The 25775-nt window shown below is 43.1% G+C and overlaps 1 protein-coding gene across 2 annotated transcripts in view; it reads right to left on the minus strand.

The window, feature by feature from the left end:
* Positions 1 to 21100: 21100 nt before the first annotated feature.
* LARP4B (La ribonucleoprotein 4B) overlaps positions 21101 to 25775 on the minus strand; it is a 57826-nt gene continuing 53151 nt past the window's right edge. The window contains exon 16 of one of the 2 annotated variants that reach the window (XM_077936763.1): positions 21101 to 25103. In XM_077936763.1, coding sequence (XP_077792889.1) covers positions 24819 to 25103 — 285 coding nt within the window. In that variant the 3' untranslated portion in view covers positions 21101 to 24818. The remainder of the gene's footprint in view (positions 25104 to 25775) is intronic. The other variant, XM_028750138.2, reaches the window with a different exon arrangement.

Here is a 25775-nt window from a genome sequence, read left to right on the forward strand (position 1 = left end):
ATTGCACATATTTTTATAAACCCAGAAATCTTTAATAAAAAATATGTTAAAATAAAATAACACATCACAGTAATCCAGCCTTGCGTGATACAGTGGTGCCTCGCAAGATGAAATTAATCCGTTCCGCGAGTCTCTTCGTCTTGCGGTTTTTTCGTCTTGCGAAGCACGGCTATTAGCGGCTTAGCGGCTATTAGCGGCTATTAACGGCTTAGCGGCTTTAAGAAAAAGGAAACAAACTCGCAAGAACTCACAAGACGTTTCGTCTTGCGAAGCAAGCCCATAGGGAAATTCGTCTTGCGGAACGACTCAAAAAACGGAAAACCCTTTCGTCTAGCGAGTTTTTCGTCTTGCGAGGCATTCGTCTTGCGGGGCACCACTGTAATGTGGTAGACAGGTTGTTGAAGTAAGACTCCCTTATCAAATAAAAAAACAGTACCTTTTGTTCACGATATTTATTTATTTTATTTGAAATAAAAGACCTGATCTTATCTGGATTCACTTCCCAGAAATAATAAAACAAGAATGCTTGGGATGAGTTAAAATGTATTCTTGGGTTTTTTTGTTTTAAGTGGACTTGAAACTGCAGACACGGCACTTGAACATTATGAGAAATCTAAATTCAAAGGGCAGATTGTCATGGTGCACCTCGAGAACAAACTGACATTTAAAGATGCTTCAGAAATGCTGGGGCTTGGAGTTCTTAACTTTCTAGGATGCATGTCACATTTTTTTTTCTATTCAGAGCTTTTATAAAGGTCTGAAGCACATTCTGGTTTCTCAATTCTAAGCCGTGGCATTTTAGGGCCAAGCGAAATAGCCACGCTTAGCCTCATGTTTGCCCAGTTCATATAGGACAGGGTTGGGAGACATCTACATATACAACGCTGTGGCTCTGTGGTGAAGCCTCTGCTTTGTATGCAGAAGGTCCTAGGTTCAGTCCCCAGCATCTCCAGGTAGGGATGGGAATTTCCATGGCCTGAAGCCTTGGAGAATCACTGCCATTAAGTATAGGGACAATGCTGAGCTAGATGGGCCAGTAAAAGGTAAAGGTAAAGGTACCCCTGACCGTTAGGTCCAGTCGTGACCGACTCTGGGGTTGCACGCTCATCTCCCTCTGTAGCCCGAGGGAGCTGGCGTTTGTCCACAGACAGCTTCCGGGTCATGTGGCCAGCATGACTAAGCCGCTTCTGGCGAACCAGAGCAGTGCACGGAAACGATGTTTACCTTCCTGCCGGAGTGGTACCTATTTATCTACTTGCAGTTTGACGTGCTTTCGAACTGCTAGGTTGGCAGGAGCAGGGACCGAGCAACGGGAGCTCACCCCATCACAGGGATTTGGACCGCCGACCTTCTGATCGGCAAGTCCTAGGCTCTGTGGTTTAACCCACAGCGCCACCCGCGTCCCTGATGGGCCAGTAGTCTGACTCAATAGAGGGCCATTTCCTATGTTCCTATAGACTTCCAGGTGTTGCAGCACGACAGCTCTCATCACCCTTGACCATTAACCATGCTTTCGGGGACCAATGGGAAAACCAACACCTGGAGGGTCACAGGTTTCCTACCTGTATTTAGGTCTGAAATAGTTTTTACGTATGCTTTTCTTCCTGAGGGCCTTCTGGCAGTTCCCTCACTGCGAGAAGTGAAATTACAGGGAACCAGGCAGAGGATCTTCTCAGTAGTGGCACCCACCCTGCATAGCTGTCAACCTTTCCCTCTTCTTGAGAGGAATCCTATTCAGAATAAGGGTATTTCCCTTAAAAAAAGGGAAACATTGACAGCTATGACCCTGTGGTACATCCTCCTGTCAGATGTCAAGGAAATAAAGAACTACACAACTTTTAGAAGATATCTGAAGACAGCCCTGTATAAGGATTTTCTCTTTTTTTCTTTTTTTAATGTCTGATGTTTTGCTGTGTTTATATATGTCGCTGGAAGCCACCCAGAATGACTGGGACAACCGAGTCAGATGGACAGCATATAAATAATAAAATCATCACCACCATCATCATTGAATCACTTTGGGAAGCTTATTGGAATGAATTCATAAGTGAAAAACAAAAATCAAATAAATCCATCCTCTGGGGACTGTGTACTAGCAGTGGGCGTGGCCCAAATGAAAGTGGGTATGGCCAAAATTGGGTACTGCCCATTCTCCCACTCTCTGCATTCATTCTCTCATACAGCACACACAAATATGCACACGCAGATAGGCAGGTGCCCAGTACTCATGGTACACACAATATATGTAAAGCACTCTGCTACCACTTTAATGACTGTGTCTTTCCCCAAAGAATCCTGGGAATTGTGGTTTGTTTTCCCCAAAGAGTGCACACGGTTGTCCGTCTCCTCACAACAACCCCGTGAGCTAGGTTCAGCTGAGAGACTATGGCTGGCCCAAGGCCACCCTGTGATCTTAATGGCTGAGTTGAGCATTGAACCCTGGTCTCCCAGGCCTTACACACTGGTCCTCATGATGTTTGCAAACTTTATACTGCATTTTCAAATGCTATACTGGTGTATCATACGGGTATACTTGCCAGGTAGGGAAGTTCCAATTGATACAAGTGCCAGACCCAGGCTTGACCCATGCAATGTGGGTCAAACTTCTCTTTTTAACACAAACCAACCCATCAGTATGACACAGCAGCTTAAAGAAAGCTGGTTATTACTATATTGTTATCCATTCACCAGTACCGGCATACACAGAATGCGATTATCTTTGTAGATAAGGTTTGTGGAGCACTAACCTAAATCTGGATACTTACCGTTTGTGGCTTCTTATCAAGAAACAGGAGAGGGGCCTCTTGTAGTGTAGACAAAATAAATAAATAAAGCCCATTTGAAGACAATTGTCTGATATTACCTGCACGTGGCACCTGATGGGTGAAGGTGGGAAAGAAACATGGAAGCAGCACAGAGACTTAACACACAGCAGACACATGCACACAAACTACAGCAAGTGCAGATTTATTCTTTTCAAGTAATCTGAGGTAAAATTCATCCAACCTCATTTATATTGTGTGGGGAATAGTATTACAGGGCAGTCGAGCACTTTACTTGAAAAGCCAGCATTAAAGATTAACAGTAACTTGTTTTCTAATGCCACAGTTCTAAATCTGAGGACAAGGTGTCACCTGCAAATTTGATCAGCATCCCCCTCAATATCTTTATCCAAGTCGTTTGTTACTTGTCGCTTTCCAGAACGATTAGGAGCCATTAGTGAGCCCTCTTTGGGTTCAGTCAGTCAACCAGCTACAAATCCACCTAACAGTTACCTCGTCCAGCCCACATTTTATCAGCTTCTCCACAATAATTTTGTGAAAAGCCTTATTGAAATCAAGAAACACCACACCTACAGGATTCCCCATATCCACCAAGCTTGTAACTCTCTCTCTCTATAAAAAGAAAATAGATTTGTCTGGCAAGGCTGTTGTTGTGAGACTACCCCCTGTCTTTGCTCACAAGAGCCCTGAGTGGCTGAGGGGGAAAAAAGCCAGCCCAAGGTCATCCAGGATTTGAACACAAGCCGAGTCCCAGGGCAAATCTTCTCTGTTCACTATACTGTGCCATAAACCAAGGCTATCACCTTGCTTGTGAGCTTCTCAGAGGCACCTTGCTGGCTGCTGCTAGCAACAAAATACCTGGCTGGAGAAACCACTCCTGACCTAGTAAGGCAATTTTTATGTTCCTGAGTTGACCTTCCTCTTCAGTTTCAACCACATTACCTTATCTGTTTCTTTCATTTGCAAAACCCTTCTCTCTCTCTGGAAGATCTGGCATTTATTTTACATAAGATTTCTTTTTCCTCTCAGGTTACTATGGCTGGAATCCAAAAAGTTATTCTGGGTACACATGGGCGTCCATGACGGGGGGGGGGCAGTTATTTCCCCCACCCCTGTAGAAACCACGACCCCCAGGTTCTCAACTTTAATTTTAAAAAGAAATTGTAAGTTTGGAGCACTGGCTGAACCTGAAATAGGAGGCAAAAATGTGCAGGCACTATTCTTAAAAAAAACAATTGGTTCTCCATTTTCAGTGGTTTTTTTATTTTGAACCTCCCCTGCTGGAAAAGTTCCTGTAGATTCCCATGTGGACACACCTAGTGTTTTTTTTTAAATCCCTTCTCTGCTTTTAAACATTGGACTCCAATGTCATATTACTACCGCTGTCCATTGAGAAATGTAAGAGCAGTTTGCAAGTTTAAAATGCAACAATGGAAACAATAAAACAAAGCTTGGTTAAAACCAGACATTAATAAAAACACACATAGCAAAACAGCCATAAAGCATCTACAATCATTTGGTTTTTAGCTGTCTGCAGAAAGCCAGCCAGGAGGAAGCAGGGCAAACCTCCCTTGCAAATTGGAAGGAGATTCCATAGTATCGGGGCTGCAACAGAGAAGTCCCTGCTCCTTGTGGAGATCCGCCTAGCCTCTCTATAGGAAAGAATCTGGGACCGCTTCAACAGATTTTAAGTACCAGGGAGGCTGATACACATTTCATAGTGTGGGCTGAGTTTAGCAAATCTAGTAAAATTATAGTCACTATCGTCTATGAGGGAAAGTCATCTGAGAAGGCCAATGCACACACTGTGGAAACATATACAATTATAAACATTGTGCAAATATACATAAAGTACATATAAATAACCTATTAAGGTATTGCAAAGATGGGTACAGATGATTCATCCCCTTTTGATTCTCACCTAGTGGCAAGCAAACAATTATTTAAGGAATCTTGTCGAGTTCAATGGCATTAAACTAACCAGAGGTGAAGCCACACAGATTTCAGAGGCCGAGACAAATCGACAAGGAATAAATTGTCCAGCGGTCTGCTCCTGGAGTCTTGGCTGCATTCTGTGAGGAAAAGTAGTGTTAATTTCTTTTCTGTAGACCTTGATTGGATCTGAAATGTAATTTACTCCCTGTTATTAGGATTAATTGACTCACTCTTTCCCTTCAAGTCTATAAAAACTAAGCAGAGACCTGGAGATTGAAGCCTTACTTTAGTATTAGGTATCTGCGCCAAGGCATTCAGGTTCAATTATTTACTTTGCCCTTGACACATTATTACGTTGTCTTCTTTCTTTCTTTCTTTCTTTCTTTCTTTCTTTCTTTCTTTCCTTCCTTCCTTTGCTAGAAACTACCAACTCCAGCCATCTAGGCAAGTATTAGATGTGTTTAACAGATACATTAATTAAAATTTCCAACCTTCCCTTCAGAGCTTGTGAAGAGATATTATCATCTTTCCTGTTCTGAAAAATTGAGTTTGCTCACCCTCCCTTGTTGACTTATGCCTGAAACTTGCTTCTGAACGCCTACACCTGAAGTTCTCAAACTGTGGTCCATGTAGATCTCTGGTGGTCTGAGTTATCCATTAAAGTTCTCTGTGAAATGTTGTGGGACCATTGAAAATATGGTCACATCTATATACCACATGCATTCATAGAACTTTTATACCTCTTTAACAGTTAGGAAATCAGCCCTGAGTGCTCACTGGAAGGACAGATCGTGAAGCTGAGGCTCCAATACCTCATGAGAAGAGAAGACTCCCTGGAAAAGACCCTGATGTTGGGAAAGATTGAGGGCACAAGGAGAAGGAGACGACAGAGGATGAGATGGTTGGACAGTGTTCTTGAAGCTACCAGCATGAGTTTGACCAACTGCGGGAGGCAGTGGAAGACAGGGGTGCCTGGCGTGCTCTGGTCCATGGGGTCACGAAGAGTCGGACACGACTAAACGACTAAACAACAACAACAGCTTCCCCCTTAAAGTCATGGGAACTGGATTCTGGGAATTGTGATACTGTGAGGAGGTCTCTCAACAAACTACATTTCCCAGTATTATTTGGGGGGAAGTCATGACTGCTAAAGTGGTGTAAGAATGCTTTAAATGTATGGCATCAGTGTGATATATAACTGGCCCTGCACTTATTTTATTTTTAAAAAGAGAACTCCAAGGTCATTTTGATATGGCAGTTTTACTGAACAAGACAACAAGGGTCTGTGATATAGTGTGCTGGTTTGACCGTGATGCTAACACTGAAGGGGAAATACTAAGATTTTTGGTGGGAGAGTGTGGAAGGAAAGCTATGGGCTGGTGAGGTGAGAGTTTATGATAATGATGGGCATAAGGCCCCTTTTGTATGAGCCATAGTGTTACTGTTATTATTTCCTTATTTATGGGCTCTCAGTTTAGGGTAAGGAGGCTTACATAACCATGAAATCCAATTATTTCTTTATTTTCACACATCCTGATCTGGCTCACACAGCAGTGTGGGGAACCTTCAGCGCTCCAGATGTTGCTGAACTACAATTCCCATCAGCCTCAGCAAGCATGGCCGATGGTCAGGGATGATGGAACTTGTAATTCATCAACACCTGGAGGGCCAAAGGATCCCCCACTTGTCATGCAGGGCCATATCCAATAGGGTTTCTGTGGCCCAAAGGCCTGCACTTAAGATCATGAAAAGGCAACAGAATGAAACAGAACAGTTTAACAAGAAAACCCGCATAGGCCAGTTAATTAAAAGAAAATGAATAAAATAATAAGCTGAAAACCAAATAACAAAGGCGGCATAAACCTAACTAATTTAAAATATGGAAATTTAATTTAATTTAAAATGGACGAAATGGCTTAGGAAAATACAACCAACTCAGTGCTGCTAGCAGAACGTACCTCGTACCTCAGGTGAGAGGTAGAGGCCTACACCAGGCATAGGCAAACTTGGCCCTCCAGATGTTTTGGGACTACAACTCCCATCATCCCTGACCACTGATCCTGTTAGCTAGGGATGATGGGAGTTGTAGTCCCAAAACATCTGGAGGGCTGAGTTTGCCTATGCCTGGCCTACACACTCTGCCTTTGAACCTTTGGAGGTCAGCACAGGGCAGCAAATATTGCACTCCTAAATACGTCAGCAGCTCTGCAAAGCAGGAGACATGGCCGGCCACCTTAGAATTCAAGGGTAGATGTGTATAGCGTTGCCCTGCTAAACATGCCCTTGGCTTCTTTTCACAGGGTTATGTCCAATGTGAGTCCTACTCAGAGCAGGTTTGTTGCAGTTAGTGGACATGACAAACCAGGGCCCATTCATTTCCATGAGTCTACTCTTTGAGGAGAACTTAGCTGGACACGAACCCTTAACGTACAGCTGCAGAGTGCAGTGGGAGGCACTGCATTACCTTTTTTAAAAATTAACAATTTCCTGAAGTGCCTCAGTACCTTATTCACTACATTACCTCCGGTGCCTGGTGCTAATTTGTGATCAGCTTAACCGAAGCAATAACCAAGTTGTTTCTTTATTTATGGTCTCTTGACTTCAGAGAAGATAAATTCCAAGATGCTATAATAATGCAATAGGTTGGGCTATTGTTCCCTACAGGCAGATGATAGAAGAAAACTCTCTGAATGCAGTTGAGTCCCAGCACTGAAGTTAACAATGGCACTTCAGAGATGACATCGAGAGAGAGTGAGAGAGGAATTGCCAAATGTTTACCTTCCAACAAACCAGTTGAGCTTAAGACATGAAAATCCACTTATTGGTTTGGGTCCGTGTGTAGATAAGGCCACGTAGTAACAAGCCTCCTGCCATCATATATGAGAAGCACTGAAAAATATATCTCTCTCACTCTCTTCATGGCTGAGTGTGGATCTGAACCCTGGTCCCCCAGCTCATAGACTCTTATGCAGCCTTTCTCAACCTTGGGTCCCCAGATGTTGTTGGACTACAACTACCATCATTGCTGAGCACTGGTCCTGCTAGCTGGGGGTGATGGAAGTTGTAGTCCAGCAACATCTGGGGACCCAAAGGTTGAGGAAGGCTGCTCTGACCACTGTGCTACATCCAGAGAGGCCCCACATGGCAGCATGGACCTGGCTGGCAGGAGCACCCTGAGGCGAGTGACTCATTGTGGGTGCTGTTTGTGCCCAAGGGCCCTCCAAAACCTGGAACCAAGAAAATATACTCCATTTTTGCTTCAGTTCCTTTAGCTCTGTTGTGATAAAGTCTACCACTGGGAATTCTTAACATCACTTAAAAAAAAGCAAGCAAGCACTGAGAGGCTGAAAAATGGATACTTTCTCTTACTACGACAAAATGGAAGATCTCAAGAAATGACTATGAGAAGTATTCAAAAAGTCATTTAGGCCTCAACTGTATCTTAAGGAGAAGAGAAGTCTTAGCATTTCATTAGGAAACAATAAACCGAACAAGGAACACGTCAGAAAATGAAATGAAAGCAAAACCAGGGAAGAATATGCTTCCTGAGCTCCAAGACCTCCTTGCAATGATGGCTCCTTAGAGGCAGCAAAGGCTCTTTATAAAGGTACGAAATGCCCACTTTGGGGATTATTGGCATTTTGAACAAACACAAAGTGCTAAAAAAAGCTAGCTGGATTATCAAGGATTGTGGGTGGGAGCAGCTCCTTTTCATTCTGTCTATTTACAAAAAAAGTTTTTAAAGGGCAAATTTTGAAGGTGGTCTTGGGGGCCGAGATAGAAATATTTGGGGGCCCTGGCAAAGAGGGCATTCAAGTCTTCATATGTGACAATCCCACAGGCTGTCAGACAGTTAACAGGGTTTAATTTACATCGAGACCTAGCAGCATGGCTACCGGTCATACAAAACACAACGGCTTAGCAGTTGCCATCAACCGTTACCCAGATTTTGTAAATGAAATTAAATTTATAAAATAAAGTATCTAGCTGGAAAAGAGTCAGTTCTTGTGCACCAGAACTTCTGGTCACCTATATGCTGAAAGCAGCTCAAGTTTTGATCACAAGAATGTGGGAAACAGACAGGACACCAACAGTCGACCATTAAACGAGAAAAATACGTGTTATAATGAACAATATTGTAAGATAACAGTTATGGGAAGGAAGGACACAACTGACAGACCTCCAAGGGGGGAAGAAAATGGATGCCAATCTTGCTGCGCTAGAACCAAACGAAGCTGTGGATGTCTTAAGTATGATTTAATTAATTGTAAACGTTCGAATGTTTATAATAATGGATTGTGGGTGTATGGAATGAGAACACTTAAATTTAAAAAAATAGTAAAAAAAACCCTGCTTCTTACATTGACTACTCTTTAGACATTACCCCCCCCCCCCCAAAAAAAAATTAAGGACCTGGGAGAATATTTAAAGAGTGGGAGGGTTTTGGAAACAAGAACTGATTTTTCAAATAAGCTCTTAATTTAAATTGGGTCTGGAAGACAGTTTTTAATGTAAGTATCATTATATTGGGCAAGTGCCATGTATAGCTTACTTTGATCTCCTGCAGAGTTTTGAGGCAGTAATTTAGCCATAATTAATTTGCCCCCTGTGTTTAACCTTACAAAATATCCAGAGCTTATTATTATTGGGAGCTTCCGCATTCTCTTAAAGTTCCCGCATTCTGAGAGAATGTCTAAAAACTGCAGCAAACTTAGAAATAAGCTTGTGCCATGCTAATGATACCCACCACTCCTTTTAATAGCAAGCACAGGTAACAGCAATGATGCCGGAACAGTGCTAATGGTAGGGATGCGGGAAAGAGGAAGATTTTCAGCCCGTTCGGGAAAAACGTGTAGTATTCAGAAGCACCAAACAAACTAATAAAAATAAAAATAAGGGGACATCTCCACCTCCAAGCAGACGAATTAAGTCTGAGCATGCTCCATAGCTGCCAGGGCTTGCATGCAAGCTGGGGGGAGAAAAACCGAAAACTGAGTGAGTGGGATGCCCTACCTGAGCTTCCTACTTATAGGTGATGCTATGGCTTGCCAGTAGGAACGCTGAATAGGAGCACACCTGTGAGGAGGTGAGGGTGCCGGAAATATTTTGTGGAAGGGCCTACAAAATGTGTTCTCTTTACTATCTGAGCCAAAGAAGGGTCTGCAGCACAGGGGCAGTTTTTCTGTTGCAACTCAACAAGCCCGGTCCAAGAAGCTACTGTAAAGGAGTCCAGCTGGAAACCCTAGGCAAACCATTCCAGACTCTGCGTGGGGGCTTTCGACTTCTCTCCTCAACTCCCAAGTTCTTTCTCATTACTAAACTCCTTGGAAGCCTATCTAGATGCTAGAATGGAAGCCTAAGGATGAGGAGGATTTATAAACATCTGTTATAAATAGGAGCGTCTCCACCCCTATTGTTCTACCCGGACACTGAGGTCCAGTACCGAGGGCCTTCTGGCAGTTCCCTCACTGCGAGAAGCCAAGTTACAGGGAACCAGGCAGAGGGCCTTTTCGGTAGTGGCGCCCTCCCTGTGGAACGCCCTCCCACCAGATGTCAAAGAGAACAACAACTACCAGACTTTTAGAAAACATCTGAAGGCAGCCCTGTTTAGGGAAGCTTTTAATGTTTGATGTATCACAGTATTTTAATATTCTTTCGGAAGCCACCCAGAGTGGCTGGGGAGGCCCAGCCAGATGGGCGGGGTATAAATAAAAGATTATTATTATTATTATTATTATTATTATTATTATTATTATTATTATTACTGTTATTACCAGGGAATTATGTGGACCAGTTGTTGCATTTAAGGTATGAGACTTCTGCGTTTCCAATACTTACCTGAGCCTAAGATTCTTAGGTGAGTTCTCACTGAAAGGACAGATCGTGAAGCTGAGGCTCCAATACTTTGGCCACCTCATGAGAAGAGAAGACTCCCTGGAAAAGATCCTGATGTTGGGAAAGATGGAGGGCACAAGGAGAAGGGGATGGCAGAGGACGAGATGGTTGGATAGTGTTCTCGAAGCTACCAACATGAGTTTGACCAAACTGCGGGAGGCAGTGGAAGACAGGAGTGCCTGGCGTGCTCTGGTCCATGGGGTCATGAAGAGTCGGACACGACTAAACAACTAAACAACAACAACAAAGATTATTAGGAATGGTGTATGTCAGATAAAGTCCAGGATATGAGGTATTAGCTTTGACCCACATATCAGTAGCAAGAGAGAGTGACAGGCCTTCTTTCTACATAGGAGCAAAGGAAACTACCTTATACTGAGTCAGACTATTGGCCCATCTAGGTTAACATTGTCTACACTGACTGGCAGTGGGTCTCCTGGGTTTCAGGCCAGCGTCTCTCCAGCCTTACCTGGAGCTGCTGGAAATTGGACCTGGGTCTTTCTGAATGCAAAGTAGTTGCTCTTCCATTGAGCTTGGGCCTTTCCCCCAAATATCCCTTCCTCCAAAATGTCAACAAGGGGGCCAAGCCTGGACTCTTCATGTGTAGTCTTTATCATTGAAGACATCTCCCCACTAAGGAGCTGATGGAACAGCAAATACAGATTGCACCTATTGCAGAATTGCTGCATTTTCTTTTTTTTTTTAGTGTTTTGCTAAGTATAGGTCGATTTTTAAACGGATCTCTTGGGGGGGGGATATATATTACACCCCACACACGCATTATAGTATTAATTCCTCCGCTACACCATACATCGACAAGTGAATTAACGGGAGGGTGGGCACACAGCGACTTGTGAGCTACGTGGAGGGTGGCTTTCCTTTTAGACAGTGAAATAAGGACACACATGGGCAGCTAATTCTGCTGTGCCTCGTGGTGTTATGATTGCTTGGCAACAAGGGGAAATGGTATGAGAAAGTAAGAGGAGCTCAAGTGATTAAGAAGAGCGAAGAAGGAGATGATCACATCCCCAGTTGTTTCGCCGTGGTGCTAAATTTTAAGGCACTGGATCCCTGGGGGAGGGGCTAGAAATATTTGAGAGTAGCCCAGGAAAGGGTGCTGTTTTGCCTCTTCCCAGTCTCCCCCATGCAAGTCAGTGACTCCCACTGAATTCTATGGGGCAACTATACCTGTACTGGGGTGGGGGAGACACAAAATCTATGCACCCTACCCTTGATCGTAGGCCAGGGTAGGGAACCTCTGTCCTGCAGTCTAAATTTGGCCTGTTAGGCCTCATCGTTTGCCCTCCCACTTGTTTTTGTTTTTACTAAAACTACACCTACCTGGTCCATACCCGATGTGGGAGGTGTGGGGCAGGGTTAGATGCAGCTGCTAAGTCCTGCAGAAAGCAGGGTTGGACTCCTCACACATCAGCTGTTGAGTGGGGAGTTTAGTCCTGCTCTTTGGGGTACCAATGCACCCCCCTCCTGAGAATTCAAACCCCTGCAATGTGTCATCATATGCAGAGTAGAGACACTAGTATCTTCTGCAACATATGCGATCGATACGATAATCTTTATTGTCATTGTCTCATACAGAACAACAAAACTGAAAAAATCTACATCAGACATTCAAAAACAAACAAGCCTGCTAGCCCAGCCTGGTTAGCCCTCTAAAAACTCTGATACCCCATAATTAAATACAATATACTCCAGTAGAGACTACCTTACATTGCGTTTAAAACCAAAATCGTATTTGAATAGAAACTGTTTCTCAGGCAGCTAGTCCTAGTCTTTATGACCCTGTACCTTCTTCCAGGAGGGACGCGGGTGCCGCTGTGGGTAAAACCTCAGTGCCTAGGACTTGCTGATCGCATGGTCGGCGGTTCGAATCCCCGCGGTGGGGTGAGCTCCCGTCTTCGGTCCCAGCTCCTGCCCACCTAGCAGTTCGAAAGCACTCTTAATTGCAAGTAGATAAATAGGTACCGCTTTATAGCGGGAAGGTAAACGGCGTTTGCGTGTGCTGCTCTGGTGCCGGTTCGCCAGAGCAGCTTCGTCACGCTGGCCACGTGACCCGGAAGTGTCTGCGGACAGCGCTGGCCCCTGGCCTCTAGAGTGAGATGAGCGCACAACCCTAGAGTCTGTCAAGACTGGCCCGTACGGGCAGGGGTACCTTTACCTTCTTCCAGAAGGCAGAAGCTGAAAGAAACCATTTCTGGGGTGCGCACTGTCCTGCTATGGCCCACAATGACAGGTCTTTCATTAGTAAAAGATAAAAAAGAATATTTGAACAGACACAAAGTCCCTTTCCTTTCACACTGAAGGCCACTTTGCATATCCCTTCTGCTTTCATGGGTTTCACAGCACCTCATGAGACTAGGTGGTTGCAGAGCTGATCCCCGGAAGGGTGACATCATTCTCAGTAGCTCTTTGTATCATATAGCAATTGCCTATATGTGTGCATATAGGACAATATATTTCCCCCAGTTAAGGAAACTAGACTTGCGCATTCAATCAAATTGTTTATTCCTATTGTTTTGCTCTGTCCCCAGAGTTCTCTTTAAAATACATCTGTGTAGGAGCAGAGCTTTTAATGTGGTTCTAAGCTGCTGCTAAGACATCTGCACTCTCTTCAGCTGTCAAAGCAAATCAAATTTCAGCACAACTATTTGTAAATATTTAAAGAGTGTGGATATGTTTAAATGTTGTTTTGTGGATTTAAAAAATAATAATTAAAAGCTCCCAGGTTTTAATGCTAACTTTAAACAAGTTGTCCCAAATGCGGCATCCAATACTCCTTTTTATAGTGTATTGGAACACTAGGGGTTGGAGAGGCAGAATTAATAAGAGTCTTAAGAACTTAATTATATTGCAATTAGCAAGTTAATTAAGAGGAAGATTTTAAAGGGTAATCAAGAAGAGACAATAGTTTATGAGAAAGCTAATCCATACCATTGTTTCCGCTGCATTTTTACTGCCTCATAGCTATATTTCCAAAGTAGCACAAAAAGATCACCTCTAAAGCTTTATGGACTCTCTCCCCTCCCCCAAAGCTTCATGGAAACGGTTGAATAATTAGAATATAATAGAGCATTAATTATCTGAAGCACAGCTCTCAGAAACCTTGTCAGCACTGGCAAGCTCCTTGGGGAAATGGGATAGATTGGGATCACTGCCCACACTGTGAGGCCTGCCAGCAGCCATAGGCTCAGTGGTTGAGCTCATGCTTTGCATGCGCAATGGCCTACAATGAATCCTCCACATCTCCAGTTGAAAGAATCAAGCCACAGGTGATTGGACTGGCAAATGCCAGCAGTACGGACAATTTGTTTAGAACGAGGAAGGTGAATCTTTGGCCCTGCAACTGTTTGTTAGACTCCAACTCCCATCATGGCTGAAAAATATCTGGAGGGCCACAGGTTCCCCACCTCTAGCTCAGAATGGCAGACCAATGGTTTGACTTGAAGGAAGGCAACTTAATGACCCAGCGCAGAGTTACAAAAGCTGGGACAGCAAGCTACAGACAAGCGAGTATGTGTGCATCACCATCCCCCCTTCTCAGCCAGCTGTGATTCAGCCCAGAAATCGTAGATGAACCACCTGTGGTGTCCAATTTGGGGAACTGTTTACAAGACATAAACCAACTTCAGGTGTCGCATCAGGTGTAGGGCAGGTCAAAACACAGCTGGACCAGCAGCATAGCCATGTTACTTGTGAGTACAATATACCCGCTTCCTAGCTGGTCTTCTCAGGGTTATGAGATTGCAAGGCGGGTGGGATTAGAGATTGGGGCAGATCCAAGCTTGGTGGGACACATGAAAACTTTAATTACTACAGTATCCTAGATAAGGGCATGGCTGGGTAACTCCCATAAGGAAGGGGAATTTTATTACTTATATGCCACCCATTGGCCTGGGTTGCCCCAGTCACTCTGGGTGGTTCCCAACAGAATATTAAAAACACAGTAAAACAGCAGACATTTAAAACTTACAGCAGAGTAGAGGATACATGATGGCGTTTTCTTTCCACTGGTTATTTTTAAACCCACAACCTAAAGAAATGCTCTGATGCTGTAGCACACTGAAGTGTGTTCTGCGTTTTAGTACCAAACCTGACATGGACATGAACACAAGCGCTGGCGGTGGATATCCTGCAATAATTAATTATGGCCTTATTCACAAAGGAGGGGCCTTCTGAGATAAGGCGCTGCTATGATTTGCACACAGCATTCAGGAGGCAGTGCAGCTAAAGGACTGGAAGAAGTGGGCATCAGTGTGGTGGGGCACCACCACTCACCAACTTCTGCTCCCTTACATGCTTGCTGCTTACTGGGGGGTGAAGGGAGAGATTGGTGTGGCACATTTGCACCAACAGGAACACCAGATGGACTTCTTTGTTGCAGTTGTACTGCACCAACCTCTTCTATAGCCTTGCTCCCTGCTGTAAAGGTAAAGGGACCCCTGACCAGTAGGTCCAGTTGTGACCGACTCTGGGGTTGCGGCGCTCATCTCGCTTTATTGGCTGAGGGAGCTGGCGTCCAGCTTCCGGGTCATGTGGCCAGCATGACTAAGCCGCTTCTGGCGAACCAGAGCAGTGCACGGAAACGCCGTTTACCTTCCCGCCAGAGTGGTACCTATTTATCTACTTCTACTTTGACTTGCTTTCAAACTGCTAGGTTGGCAGGAGCAGGGACTGAGCAACGAGAGCTCACCCCGTCACGGGGATTCAAACCACCGACCTTCTGATCGGCAAGTCCTAGGCTCTGTGGTTTAACCCACAGCATCACCCGCCTTTGCTCCCTGCTGTACTGCCCTGAAAACAGCAGTGGCAGCATCTCACCGTGCCACTCACAACTGATTGGGTCTAAGGGTATGGTGTGAAGGCACATGAGACACCACATATGTCAGGAGACCCATGCATGCACCCCTTGGGTGCCAACAGCAGGCATTTCTCCAAGCAATGTTTTCAGATCACTCTTTAAGGTTAAGAGGAACCAGAGCACAAAGTTTTACAGAAAAAGTCAGGTGTTGTTTTTCTAAATGCCAATGGAAGGCGCCAGATTAAGACTCCTGGATCTAGAATTCTGTTTTATCTCTGAGAAGTGGCAAAGCTAATAAGATGTTTTTACACTTCCTTGTTGATGCCCAAATCGCTGACCTTGAGATCCTACCAAGCACGTTTGGTTGTCTTGGTGACCGTCTGTTCGCTGATGAAGAGAAAGTAAGGGTGAAGACAGAGACGTTACATTTTTGCAGCGGTTTCTTCAGCTGTGCTGTGATCACAGCTTTGCAACTTGGTCCTCAGACAGGCACACATCCATCAGTCTTGTCATCCTGTCATGCTTCAAGCGGGCTGCTCACCAGTAGATAATGTCCAGGTGCATCTTTTAAAGTGCAAGATGTGTGCGTGTGTGAAATAAACGGAACACACTTCTCAAACGCTTGCAAAACTGATGGAGAAGGAGAGGGAAGAGGTGAGCAGATGACAAAACTGGTTACAGTGGTACCTCGGGTTACATACACTTCAGGTTACATATGCTTCAGGTTACAGACTCCGCTAACCCAGAAATAGTACCTCAGGTTAAAAACTTTGCTTCAGGATGAGAACAGAAATCGTGCTTCAGCGGCCCAGTGGCAGCAGGAGGCCCCATTAGCTAAAGTGGTGCTTCAGGTTAAGAACAGTTTCAGGTTAAGAACAGACCTCCGGAACGAATTAAGTACTTAACCTGAGGTACCACCGTATTTAGAGTTCCTCCTAGTGTGGAAAGGTGCATTTGTACAGAACGTGGAGAGGCTGTTTTAAACTAGGCCTCACTGTGATACACATTGTGCCCACCAGTACCTCTTACGACCCCCATAAAGAATACTGCCTCCAACAAAATACTACACCACACAATATTTGTTTGCTCTCCTTGCTCAGGTCCTACTGTATTTTTCACTCTATAAGATGCACCAGACCACAAGACGCCCCTAGTTTTTGGAGGAGGAATACAATAAAAAAAATATTCCGAATCTCAGAAGCCAGAACAGCAAGAGGGATCGCTGCGCAGTGAAAGCAGCAATCCCTCTTGCTGTTCTGGCTTCTGGGATAGCTGCGCAGCCTGCATTCGCTCCATAAGACGCAGACACATCTCCCTTTACTTTTTAGGAGGGAAAAAGTGAGTCTTATAGAGCAAAAAATACCGTAATTGCAGTGGCAGTGATGGTTGCAGGTGCCCTTCCTCCCATTTATTGCAGGGGGGAGAACGTATGTGCTTATGGTGGCTCTGAGCACAGGGAACATTTAAAATGGCATCTTATGACACTGCAAAGGCATTACATTTACGCCTGCTCAGCTTAGTAGCTTAAAGCAAACAGAGTGCTCAGCTGAGCAGCTGAATCGGCAGGCTATGCACCACCAACTCCTTCCTCTGCAATTACCCAAAAAGCACCAAGATTCTGGATCTCACGCCATTTGCCTTGGGAAACTGACCGCATCACTACCTGCCTCTGTGCTTAGGGCACTGCTTCTAGTGAGGTAAGCACATCTTGAATTGAGATGGCCCCCAAGAGGCTACCCACTCCTCTTTGTAGTCAAGCCAGCACATGATGATGCGCTAACCGCTTATCGATAAATAGGAAAAGATGCTCGTGTAGCTTCTGATGACATCAGAATGACACACCGAACAAGGTGCCATGCTAACAGCAAAAACAATCAGAATATAAACGACATCAGCCATTAGCTCATGTCAATATGTTCACCTTTTGGCTTCTCCCTGTTCCAAAGGCCACATTTCCTTCTGGGGGGCCACGTACAAGTGGTGGGCGGGACCAGAGCCAAAAGTGGGTGAAGCAAGATGTAAATATTACCATTGTGCAGTGGGGGCTAGTCTCTGCTCACTCACACTTCCTACCCTCCAGCCAGGAAAGCAAAAGGTATTATTAGATTTAAAAGTCTTATTTTAGCCAGGCAGACAGACTCGGAGATCGTGAAAGGCACAGCTTGCAAACGGGTGTGTGGGGAGAGCCCCAAGGGCCAGATAGAGAGGTCTGAAGGATTGCATTTGCCACCACCCCCCAGTCTGAAGTTCCCCACCCCTGCTATAGAAACAAGCCCCAAGGTGTTTGGTGCAGGTACAGGTAAATGAAAATAAGTCGCTCACCCACGGAAGTGCTAGGTGCTCCCCAGAAGAACACCTATAACTCGCTTTAAAATATCCATGAGGAGCTGTTGCACTTCCTGACCTCAGCTGGGAGTCCCATTGGCAAGGGGGACTTGCTCCAGGGGAGCCAAAAGGGGCTGAACATTGTAGCTGCCAAGTGCTCGTTGCATCAGCCTTTGCATTCCCCGTGTCTGCAATAGAACCTTTCCACATCATACATTGGATTTGCAGTCTGTGATGAATGAGATGCTTACAGAGACCACAACTACACAGTGGGTGAAGCTCTGCATAACAGCATTAATATTGAACCCATTTCCTCGATACAGACTAATTTCACACACTGATGTAGAGATCAGGCAGCAGCTGCCTTTACTGGCTGCTGCTGAGCTTCAGACTCCCTTTCTAGTTGCAGATCCAATGAACTTTATAAGTAAAACAATGAGTTTAAGAGGAAGCCAGGCCTGGGTTACATGGAGTTGGGCAACAACAAAAGGCACTTTATATCCAGCTATGGCGGGACACTTGGGGCAGGCATAATAGAATTGTTGAGTTGGAAGGGAGCCTGACGATCATCTAGTGACTAGTCCAACCCCCTGCAATGTAGGAATATACAGTTGTCTCATATAAGGGGATCAGACCAGCAACCTTGGCAATATCAGCATGATATACAAATGCAGTGGAAATTGCTTGTAGATGTGCTAGTAACACACACACACTCGCACTCTTTAACCAGAAGTGGGGAACCAACTAGGAAGTTTGTGACTTAATGAACAATAAAAAATGCATGCCAAAACAGTATACCCTTAACAAATCCTAATGCCACAACTCAAATCACTTTTACTTCACCACTTCCTTTGTGCAAACAGGAAAATAAACCAGTAAGACTTACCTCAGCATTACGCCATACACTCTTTAACATTTCTCTGATGAAAATAGGGAGATCCCATTCCATAATGATAATTTTACTATTTATACCCCACACATCTTACTGGGTTGTCCCAGCCACTCTGGGCAGCTTCCAACATTTATAAAAACATAATAAAACATTAAACATTAAAAAGAAACCTTCCCTATACAGGATTGCCTTCAGACGGCAGTATTTCTCCAATGAAAATAGGGACATTATAAGGAAAAGCGGGACATTCCAGGATCAAATCACAAACCGGGACGGCTTCTCTAAATCAGGGATGTCCCTGGAAAAGAGGGACACTTGGAGGATCTGTTACACAACAGAATGGTTTGTTTTTCTGTGACAAACCAGGGTTCAACATCAAACAACAATCCCTTGGGTTTAGCAGGACTTTCCCCCCCAGCTGGAACTCAGTTCAGGCACCATTGCCATAAGAGAACAAGGGAGGCACTCATGGTGAGTTCTGACACCGTTTTCTAGAAAAATAGCACCGGGTTTAAGGTTAGTTAGCAATCGTGGCCTGTTAGAAACAATCCTGGGTTCAGATTTGGGAGCTAGCTATCCTCTTCCTGGCTTGTTTATGCACTTATTCAAAGCGAGAGCAAACAGGTCGCCTGCACAAGCACACAGCTCATGCAAGTTAAGATTTATCAAGGTTTGCGGCTTACTGTCTTGGGCAAACACCCCTTGTGTTTTACTATAAGGAACAAGGGACTAAAGACAGGTTATGGATTTCCTTATTCCTTCTAGAAGGCAGCCGTGAAGGTTGCAGTGAGCAAATAACAACTCTTCCTTCACAATAGGGTATCTTTTTATATGCGACGGCGGCAGCAAGAGTTTTGATCGCAGCAAAATGGAAGAGTAATGAAATCCCCTCTATACAAGATTGGATCCAAAAGCTGACAGAATATGCCGAATTAGATGGTTTATCAGAAAAAATAAAGAATAAATCAAAACAGGAATTTGTTTCAAAATGGGAGGTTTTCAAAGAATATCTGAAAAATAAATATAGTAGTTTAAATTCTGTTGCAGCATTCGAGGAACTTCAGTAATAGTTGCAAGGTAGATATAAGAAATTAGATTTATTAAGTTTAATTATGATAAAAGTGTTTATTGGCAATAAGTAATATGAATTGGAAATATGGAATAGACGGGAGGATGGGTCTTTAGTGTTAAGATCAATAGATGTTTTATTGTTTGCTAAGAAAATTATGTGTCTATGGTTATTCTTGTGTGTAATTTGGTATTAGTGTTTTCCCCCCCTTTTTTCTTATTGTATCAATAAAAAACTTTATTTAAAAAAACAACAACCAACAACTCTTCCTTCACAAAACAAGGCGACAGAGATCCAAGAAGAATGGTTAGCTGTAATTGCCTCTGGGCACAGTAGCCGCTATTAAGAAAATGAAGCAGCCTTTACAGACCATTTGGCAATACCGCTTTGAGAACTAACCTGGTCATGATGTACATTTGATGTACATTTGATTTCCCACTGCAGAGGTGGAGGGCAGAAAATAAGAACAATGCTCAGAGGTGCTCCAGAAAATGTGTATGTCCTACTTATGGATGGTTAGAGCAGCACCCATGGTTAGGATTAACTGATGGCGCTCAGCTCTAGAAGAGTTATGTGTACAGTGGTACCTCGCAAGACGAATGCCTCGCAAGACGGAAAACTCGCAAGACGAAAGGGTTTTTGGTTTTTTGAGTTGCTTTGCAAGACGAAGTTCCCTATGGGCTTGCTTCGCAAGACGGAAACGTCTTGCAAGTTTGTTTCCTTTTTCTTAAAACCGTTAATACAGTTGCGACTTGACTTCGAGGAGCAACTCATAGCATGCGGTGTGGTAGCCTTTTTTGAGGTTTTTTGAAGACTTTGGTGATTTTTGAAGCTTTTCCAAAACTTTTCCGAAACTGTGCTTCGCAAGACAAAAAAATTGCAAGACGAAAAAACTCGCGGAACGAATTAATTTTGTCTTGCGAGGCACCACTGTAGTTCAACCGCAGCATGTATCACCGAAAAATCCATTCATACTGGAGGGGCATCAAATACAACTGAGGCATAAGCAAAATGCTACTGATCAATATTTGAGAGGTCTGTGGAAAATCAGAGTCACGTAGCGCATTTCAATCCAAAATTCATACACAAGGTTTTATTTAAATCAAGACCCACCACCCAAAGCTTTGCTCTCACAATCTGCCCAATATGAACCCGCAATGGACTTTTGGTTGAAAAGCTTAGCCACAAAGCAGCAAACTCCTTGCACAAATGGGCAAGATGTCCAGTTTTTTTTTTTTTTTTTGGTGTAGCATTTATTGCTCTGCAAGCACATTAACTCGCAGAAACGTTATGGCTGCAGCAAAGGAACTCCCTGGCATGTGTCTCTGAAGCAGCAAGACGACAACTACACACGAGTGGGTGCAAAGACAAAGGAAGTGGAAAAATACTGTTGTAAGAAGTTTAATTTAAAAAAAGAGAAATTCAACAGTGCCTAAATCTTTATTTTTTTCATAACCTACAGTTTTAGACAGTTGTACATTTTATGACACAAAAGGAAACTTAAATTACCAATAGTTTACATGTAAGCTTGATTCCAGTCTTAAATGGAAGAAGAACAAAAACAAACACCCTCAGGGGAAAAAAAAAAGGCCTCCATTTTACACCTCCTGTTTTGTGACTTGGCAGCTGCTGCCCTCGCCAGGTGTGTCTTCGATTGTCTGCTGCTATCAGTGTAACAGGCTACACAATACCTAAGGGCTGCAGCAAGCTGAAAGGGGGGATACAGAGGCTGGTGCAGACCCCTACAGTCAGTGGTTGTTCATGATACACTGCATCACACTCACAAGTAAGGGCATCCTGTTGCCCACTGGTTATGTGTGTTTAGCTAAGAGGCAGCAAAAATAAAAAATAAAAAGCAAAAATATAAAAAAATGAATGAGCCTGACAAGTTTGTTTTTTGTGTGACAGTATGTAAAATTGAGGTGGGGCAGCTGGGTGGAAAATTATTGTAATCCCCCCCCCCCCAAGAAGCAAAAATTTCTACCTTTAAATACATTTCTCGAACAAACAGCCTCAGGAAAAGCTGTCTTTATACACAAGCACCAAAGCAATCCTACAAATTGGGATTGGTGGTTGGGTAGGGAAGGAGTCCAATTGTAACGGGCCCGGCCTGATCATTCTAACCAGAATCTCAGCTTTCGGGGGAGGTTTTAAAATTTCAAAAAATAAAATAAAATAAAAATTAGCAGAACTCAATAGCTGTATGTAAAACACTCTGTGGGATATGAACTTGTGTTCCAGCAGCCCCATACAGTCTGACTGGGAAAGTATTAAAAGTGATTGGAGAAGTTATTTGGCATGACACTTTCTGCTTTTTATTTATTTATTGTTTATAAAGCTATTGCAGTAAAGTTTTAAACTCTTTTACACAGACTGTTATTTGTGTGAGAATTACAGTGTATTATCCTAGCACAAGTGGCAGCCGAATGCATGAGAACAGGAACAATCCACCTGCTGGTCTGCATATATGCAGTTGGCTGTAATGATTAGCTGCACACACTCGCTGCAGCCACTTCCCACTTCATCTGCAGCTGTTTCCTTCATGCTTTCAACAGGCAGACAAAGGAATCATTGGCCCAAACCATACCCCAATCTAGCTGCCGTTCCCCCACTGCTCATTGGGTAAGGGATAAACATTAAAACCCAACAACAGCCCCAGTTTGTTGATTCTGAATTCTCAAAGTGTGCCTTTTCAGGAAGGAACAAACAGATCCCAGCTTGCTTATTTTAAATTCTGCAGTGCAAAAAGCAGGCTGGTTTTTTTTATTTTTTATTCTTTTAAGAGGACAATTAAAATAGCAGCAACCTATGTCAAGAATTCAACTGCCCTATGTGTTTTATGAGGAAACAAATCCCGAGATATGTACTTGCTAATATTTTGGCCTTAAGAGTGGTTGAGTAAACGATGGGGCTGTGTAATTGTGGCAATGTCATTTCTTTCCAATTCCGGTTCTTTAAAAAAAATAAATCGCAGCTTATAAGTCAGAGTTGAAAATTACATTGCATAACCATGTTTCATACTGGTCAAAATACACACTTCCAGAGAGTTTTTAAAATGTCAGGGCTTTTAAGACAGACTTTCTCCAATTCCCTTTTGCAGTGAAGAGGCAGAATCAGCTCAGCACACCAGAATAAAGTAAAAGAAACAAGGAAAAAAACAAATTAAAGTAATATTCAAACCACAACATTTAGTTTATCTACATCCAGCTCAACAGCAACATTTATAATATATCAATAATTTTTATCAGTTTTTAATGGTACCTTTTTATATGTTCTGATTATTTACACCTGTACAAGCAAACGCACACACTTCCAAGTGCACATATTTAATACAGTATTGACTATTTCCATTTACAGATTTTCAACATTTTGAAAAAGATCAACTGCTTAAGATCTTTTAAGGTATATTACAAAAAAACTGCCGCTACTTCCTGTACTACAGTGTGTTTACCCAGTAAGACCAGTGACAATACATACATACTGTAACTGAGTAATTCTGTATATGCCACCCACACTAACCCATGAGAGGGTCAGACTTCAGTAACTATAAGCTGTCTTATACAAAAGTTAAGGCAAAGTCATTTTCAAGTTTAAATAAAATTCAAGTCTTTAAATATTGGATGGAAATAATTCTTTTAAAAAATCAGTTGTTTAAATAAACCTCCTTTTTTTTGTGTGGAATAAACTATTCAGCAGGAAAACATTTTCATCCGAACCATCTGCTGCTTAAACACTCAAAGAAAAACTTTAGGCATTTAAAAACAAAAATAATTTATAGTCAACTTTATTAGAAACTCATTAATTTAGTGCATCCTTGTCCTTCAGAAAGCATGCCACTTCTAAAAGTAAGTAAGTGTGACAAAGCTCACTCCAGACAGAAACAGGGACCTCTTCCTTTACCATACATGCACACGCAAAAAAAGAGAGAGAACTCCATTATCCCATGGACTGAAAAATAATAATTAAATCCATATGCCAATGTATGCAGGTATAGAAAGGTGTCAGCACTTAGGCCGATTAAGATATGAACTCTTTCAAAGAGCACTTTGAGCATAGATTTAAAAACCTACACAGGGCACAGGGGTAAACCAGTAAGGACAGTAGTGACTCAAAATTAATTTACTCCGGCTTGGGGGGGAGGGGAATTGAGATCATCCTCACAAGAGTGCTATTGTGCTATCTTGTGAAAAAGAGCCATTAGCAGGCACCTGCCATTTTGCAAGGGCTTATGTACTTTATTATTATTATTATTGTTTATTCACAATGTGCTTTGTTTTTCTCTTTTCCTGAAATTCAAGAAACCATTTTATTCTGGATTGAGAAGCTGGTTACTTGCTTGCAAGTCCATCAAAACAAAACCTTTTAGAGAAGGTGTATCAGGTTCACATTTCGTCAAGGGGGAAAAAAATGGTTGAAATTTAAAACATCAGAATTGTATGTATTTCGAAACCTTAAAAGTGTAATTTATTTGATGTGCTACAGCAGCCAAAATTTTTAAAAAGAAAAAAAACAACCGAACATCAAACTTGTCTTACTGCCTATAAAACACCTGCTTTTCTTTGCACTCAAAATATTTGCTGCTGTTACTAGTCTTCTGGAGTATTTTTTTTTTTTTTTAAGATATGTACTTACAGACCAGTTATTTAAAAACTACAGCAGCATTATTCTGCTTAATAGATTAGGAAAATAACTCATTAGATAGAGCTTGTATTCACACAGCCACATGGAGGCTTAATAAAAAAAATTGATCTCCCCCCCACCCCCGGATGAATACGTCTTCCCTTTAGGGAAAAGAAAAGGATTTTAGGCATCACCTCCAGTTCAGCACCAACCTAAATGTAAGGTTTAGATTAATTAAACCCTGACAGAGTAGACCATTTGCTCAAGGGGAATTTTTTTTTGGGGGGGGGGGGTGGAGAGCAAGAGAATTGGAGGAACAATCTGATTTACAAAGAAACAAAAAAAATAATTACCTTGCAGGCATTTCATATACATAATATGCACTGCAAGCTCCTAACCAGCAACTCATTCTTTGTACTCTGAGTGGCAACATGGGTTTACTTCACGGTGAGAACTTTTAAAACCTCCTCCTAAGCACTAGTTTCACTGAGGAGATTTGGGAGGGGTGCTCTGTTCTTTCGTCAGACGTTTCCCAACGGCTGGAGGTGGGGACTTGCGCCCTGACGGCTGTCTCCTCTGGTCTTTGGGCTGTCCTGGATTGGACTTCACAGGAGGGGGTTCTTTGCTTCTCTCTAGTGTTTCTGTGGGCTTCCTTTCATCTTTCCCACAGGTGACAGTGTTTGGCTTCTGTTCTTTTGGGGGCTGCACAGGTGACGGGTCCTTGGTTGTCCTCTGACAGATCTCTGCGTAACTAGGTTTTCGCAACTCCTGCGTGATCAAAAGCACAGGACAGAGCTATACCACAACAGTGACATTTATTTGGGGCAGCAAAGGTAAGACCAATCAAGGGGAATGGTGCGGCTACCAAAGTGTGTCTCAGTCACGCTCCAAGATTTGTGAAGGAAGCCGTGCTTAGAATTTTCATTTTACCAACAAGAGCTGCCGTTTAAGAACTTGGGAAAGCACGTTTGTCTCAACGGGAGTTGGAACAGCTCGAGTGGTTGACGCATAAGGGGCAAGCAGACTGACATAGTAGAGATGGACATGCAGACTTTGGGACAACTGCTTGGGAGAACAGGGCAGGCGGGGGAAGAACACACAGGAGAGCTGAAAAGGCATGGGTGACACGAGACAGAAACTGTGGATTCCTGATTCCTAGCATGCAACAACTTTAAAATCCAACATTTATGCTGGGTGTTCAGACATCTGGCAACAATTATTCTGTTCCATTTAGCTATTTGGCATAAAGAACGGGCATTTTTCTTTTCATCATGATTCAGTTTATTGTGTCATTCTCCTTTTGCCGTTTCGTGTTTTCTTAATTTTATTCCATTTCCATTTAAGCCGTTGGCCATTTATTATGATTTTAAAAATTTGCCAATCAGCAGCCTTGGAGCTCCCAACTTCTCAGGACAGGAATAAGTGTCTTAAACAAATTAG

Source organism: Podarcis muralis, chromosome 12 (genome assembly GCF_964188315.1).
Source record: "Podarcis muralis chromosome 12, rPodMur119.hap1.1, whole genome shotgun sequence".
In the NCBI taxonomy this organism is placed as follows: Eukaryota; Metazoa; Chordata; class Lepidosauria; order Squamata; family Lacertidae; genus Podarcis; species Podarcis muralis.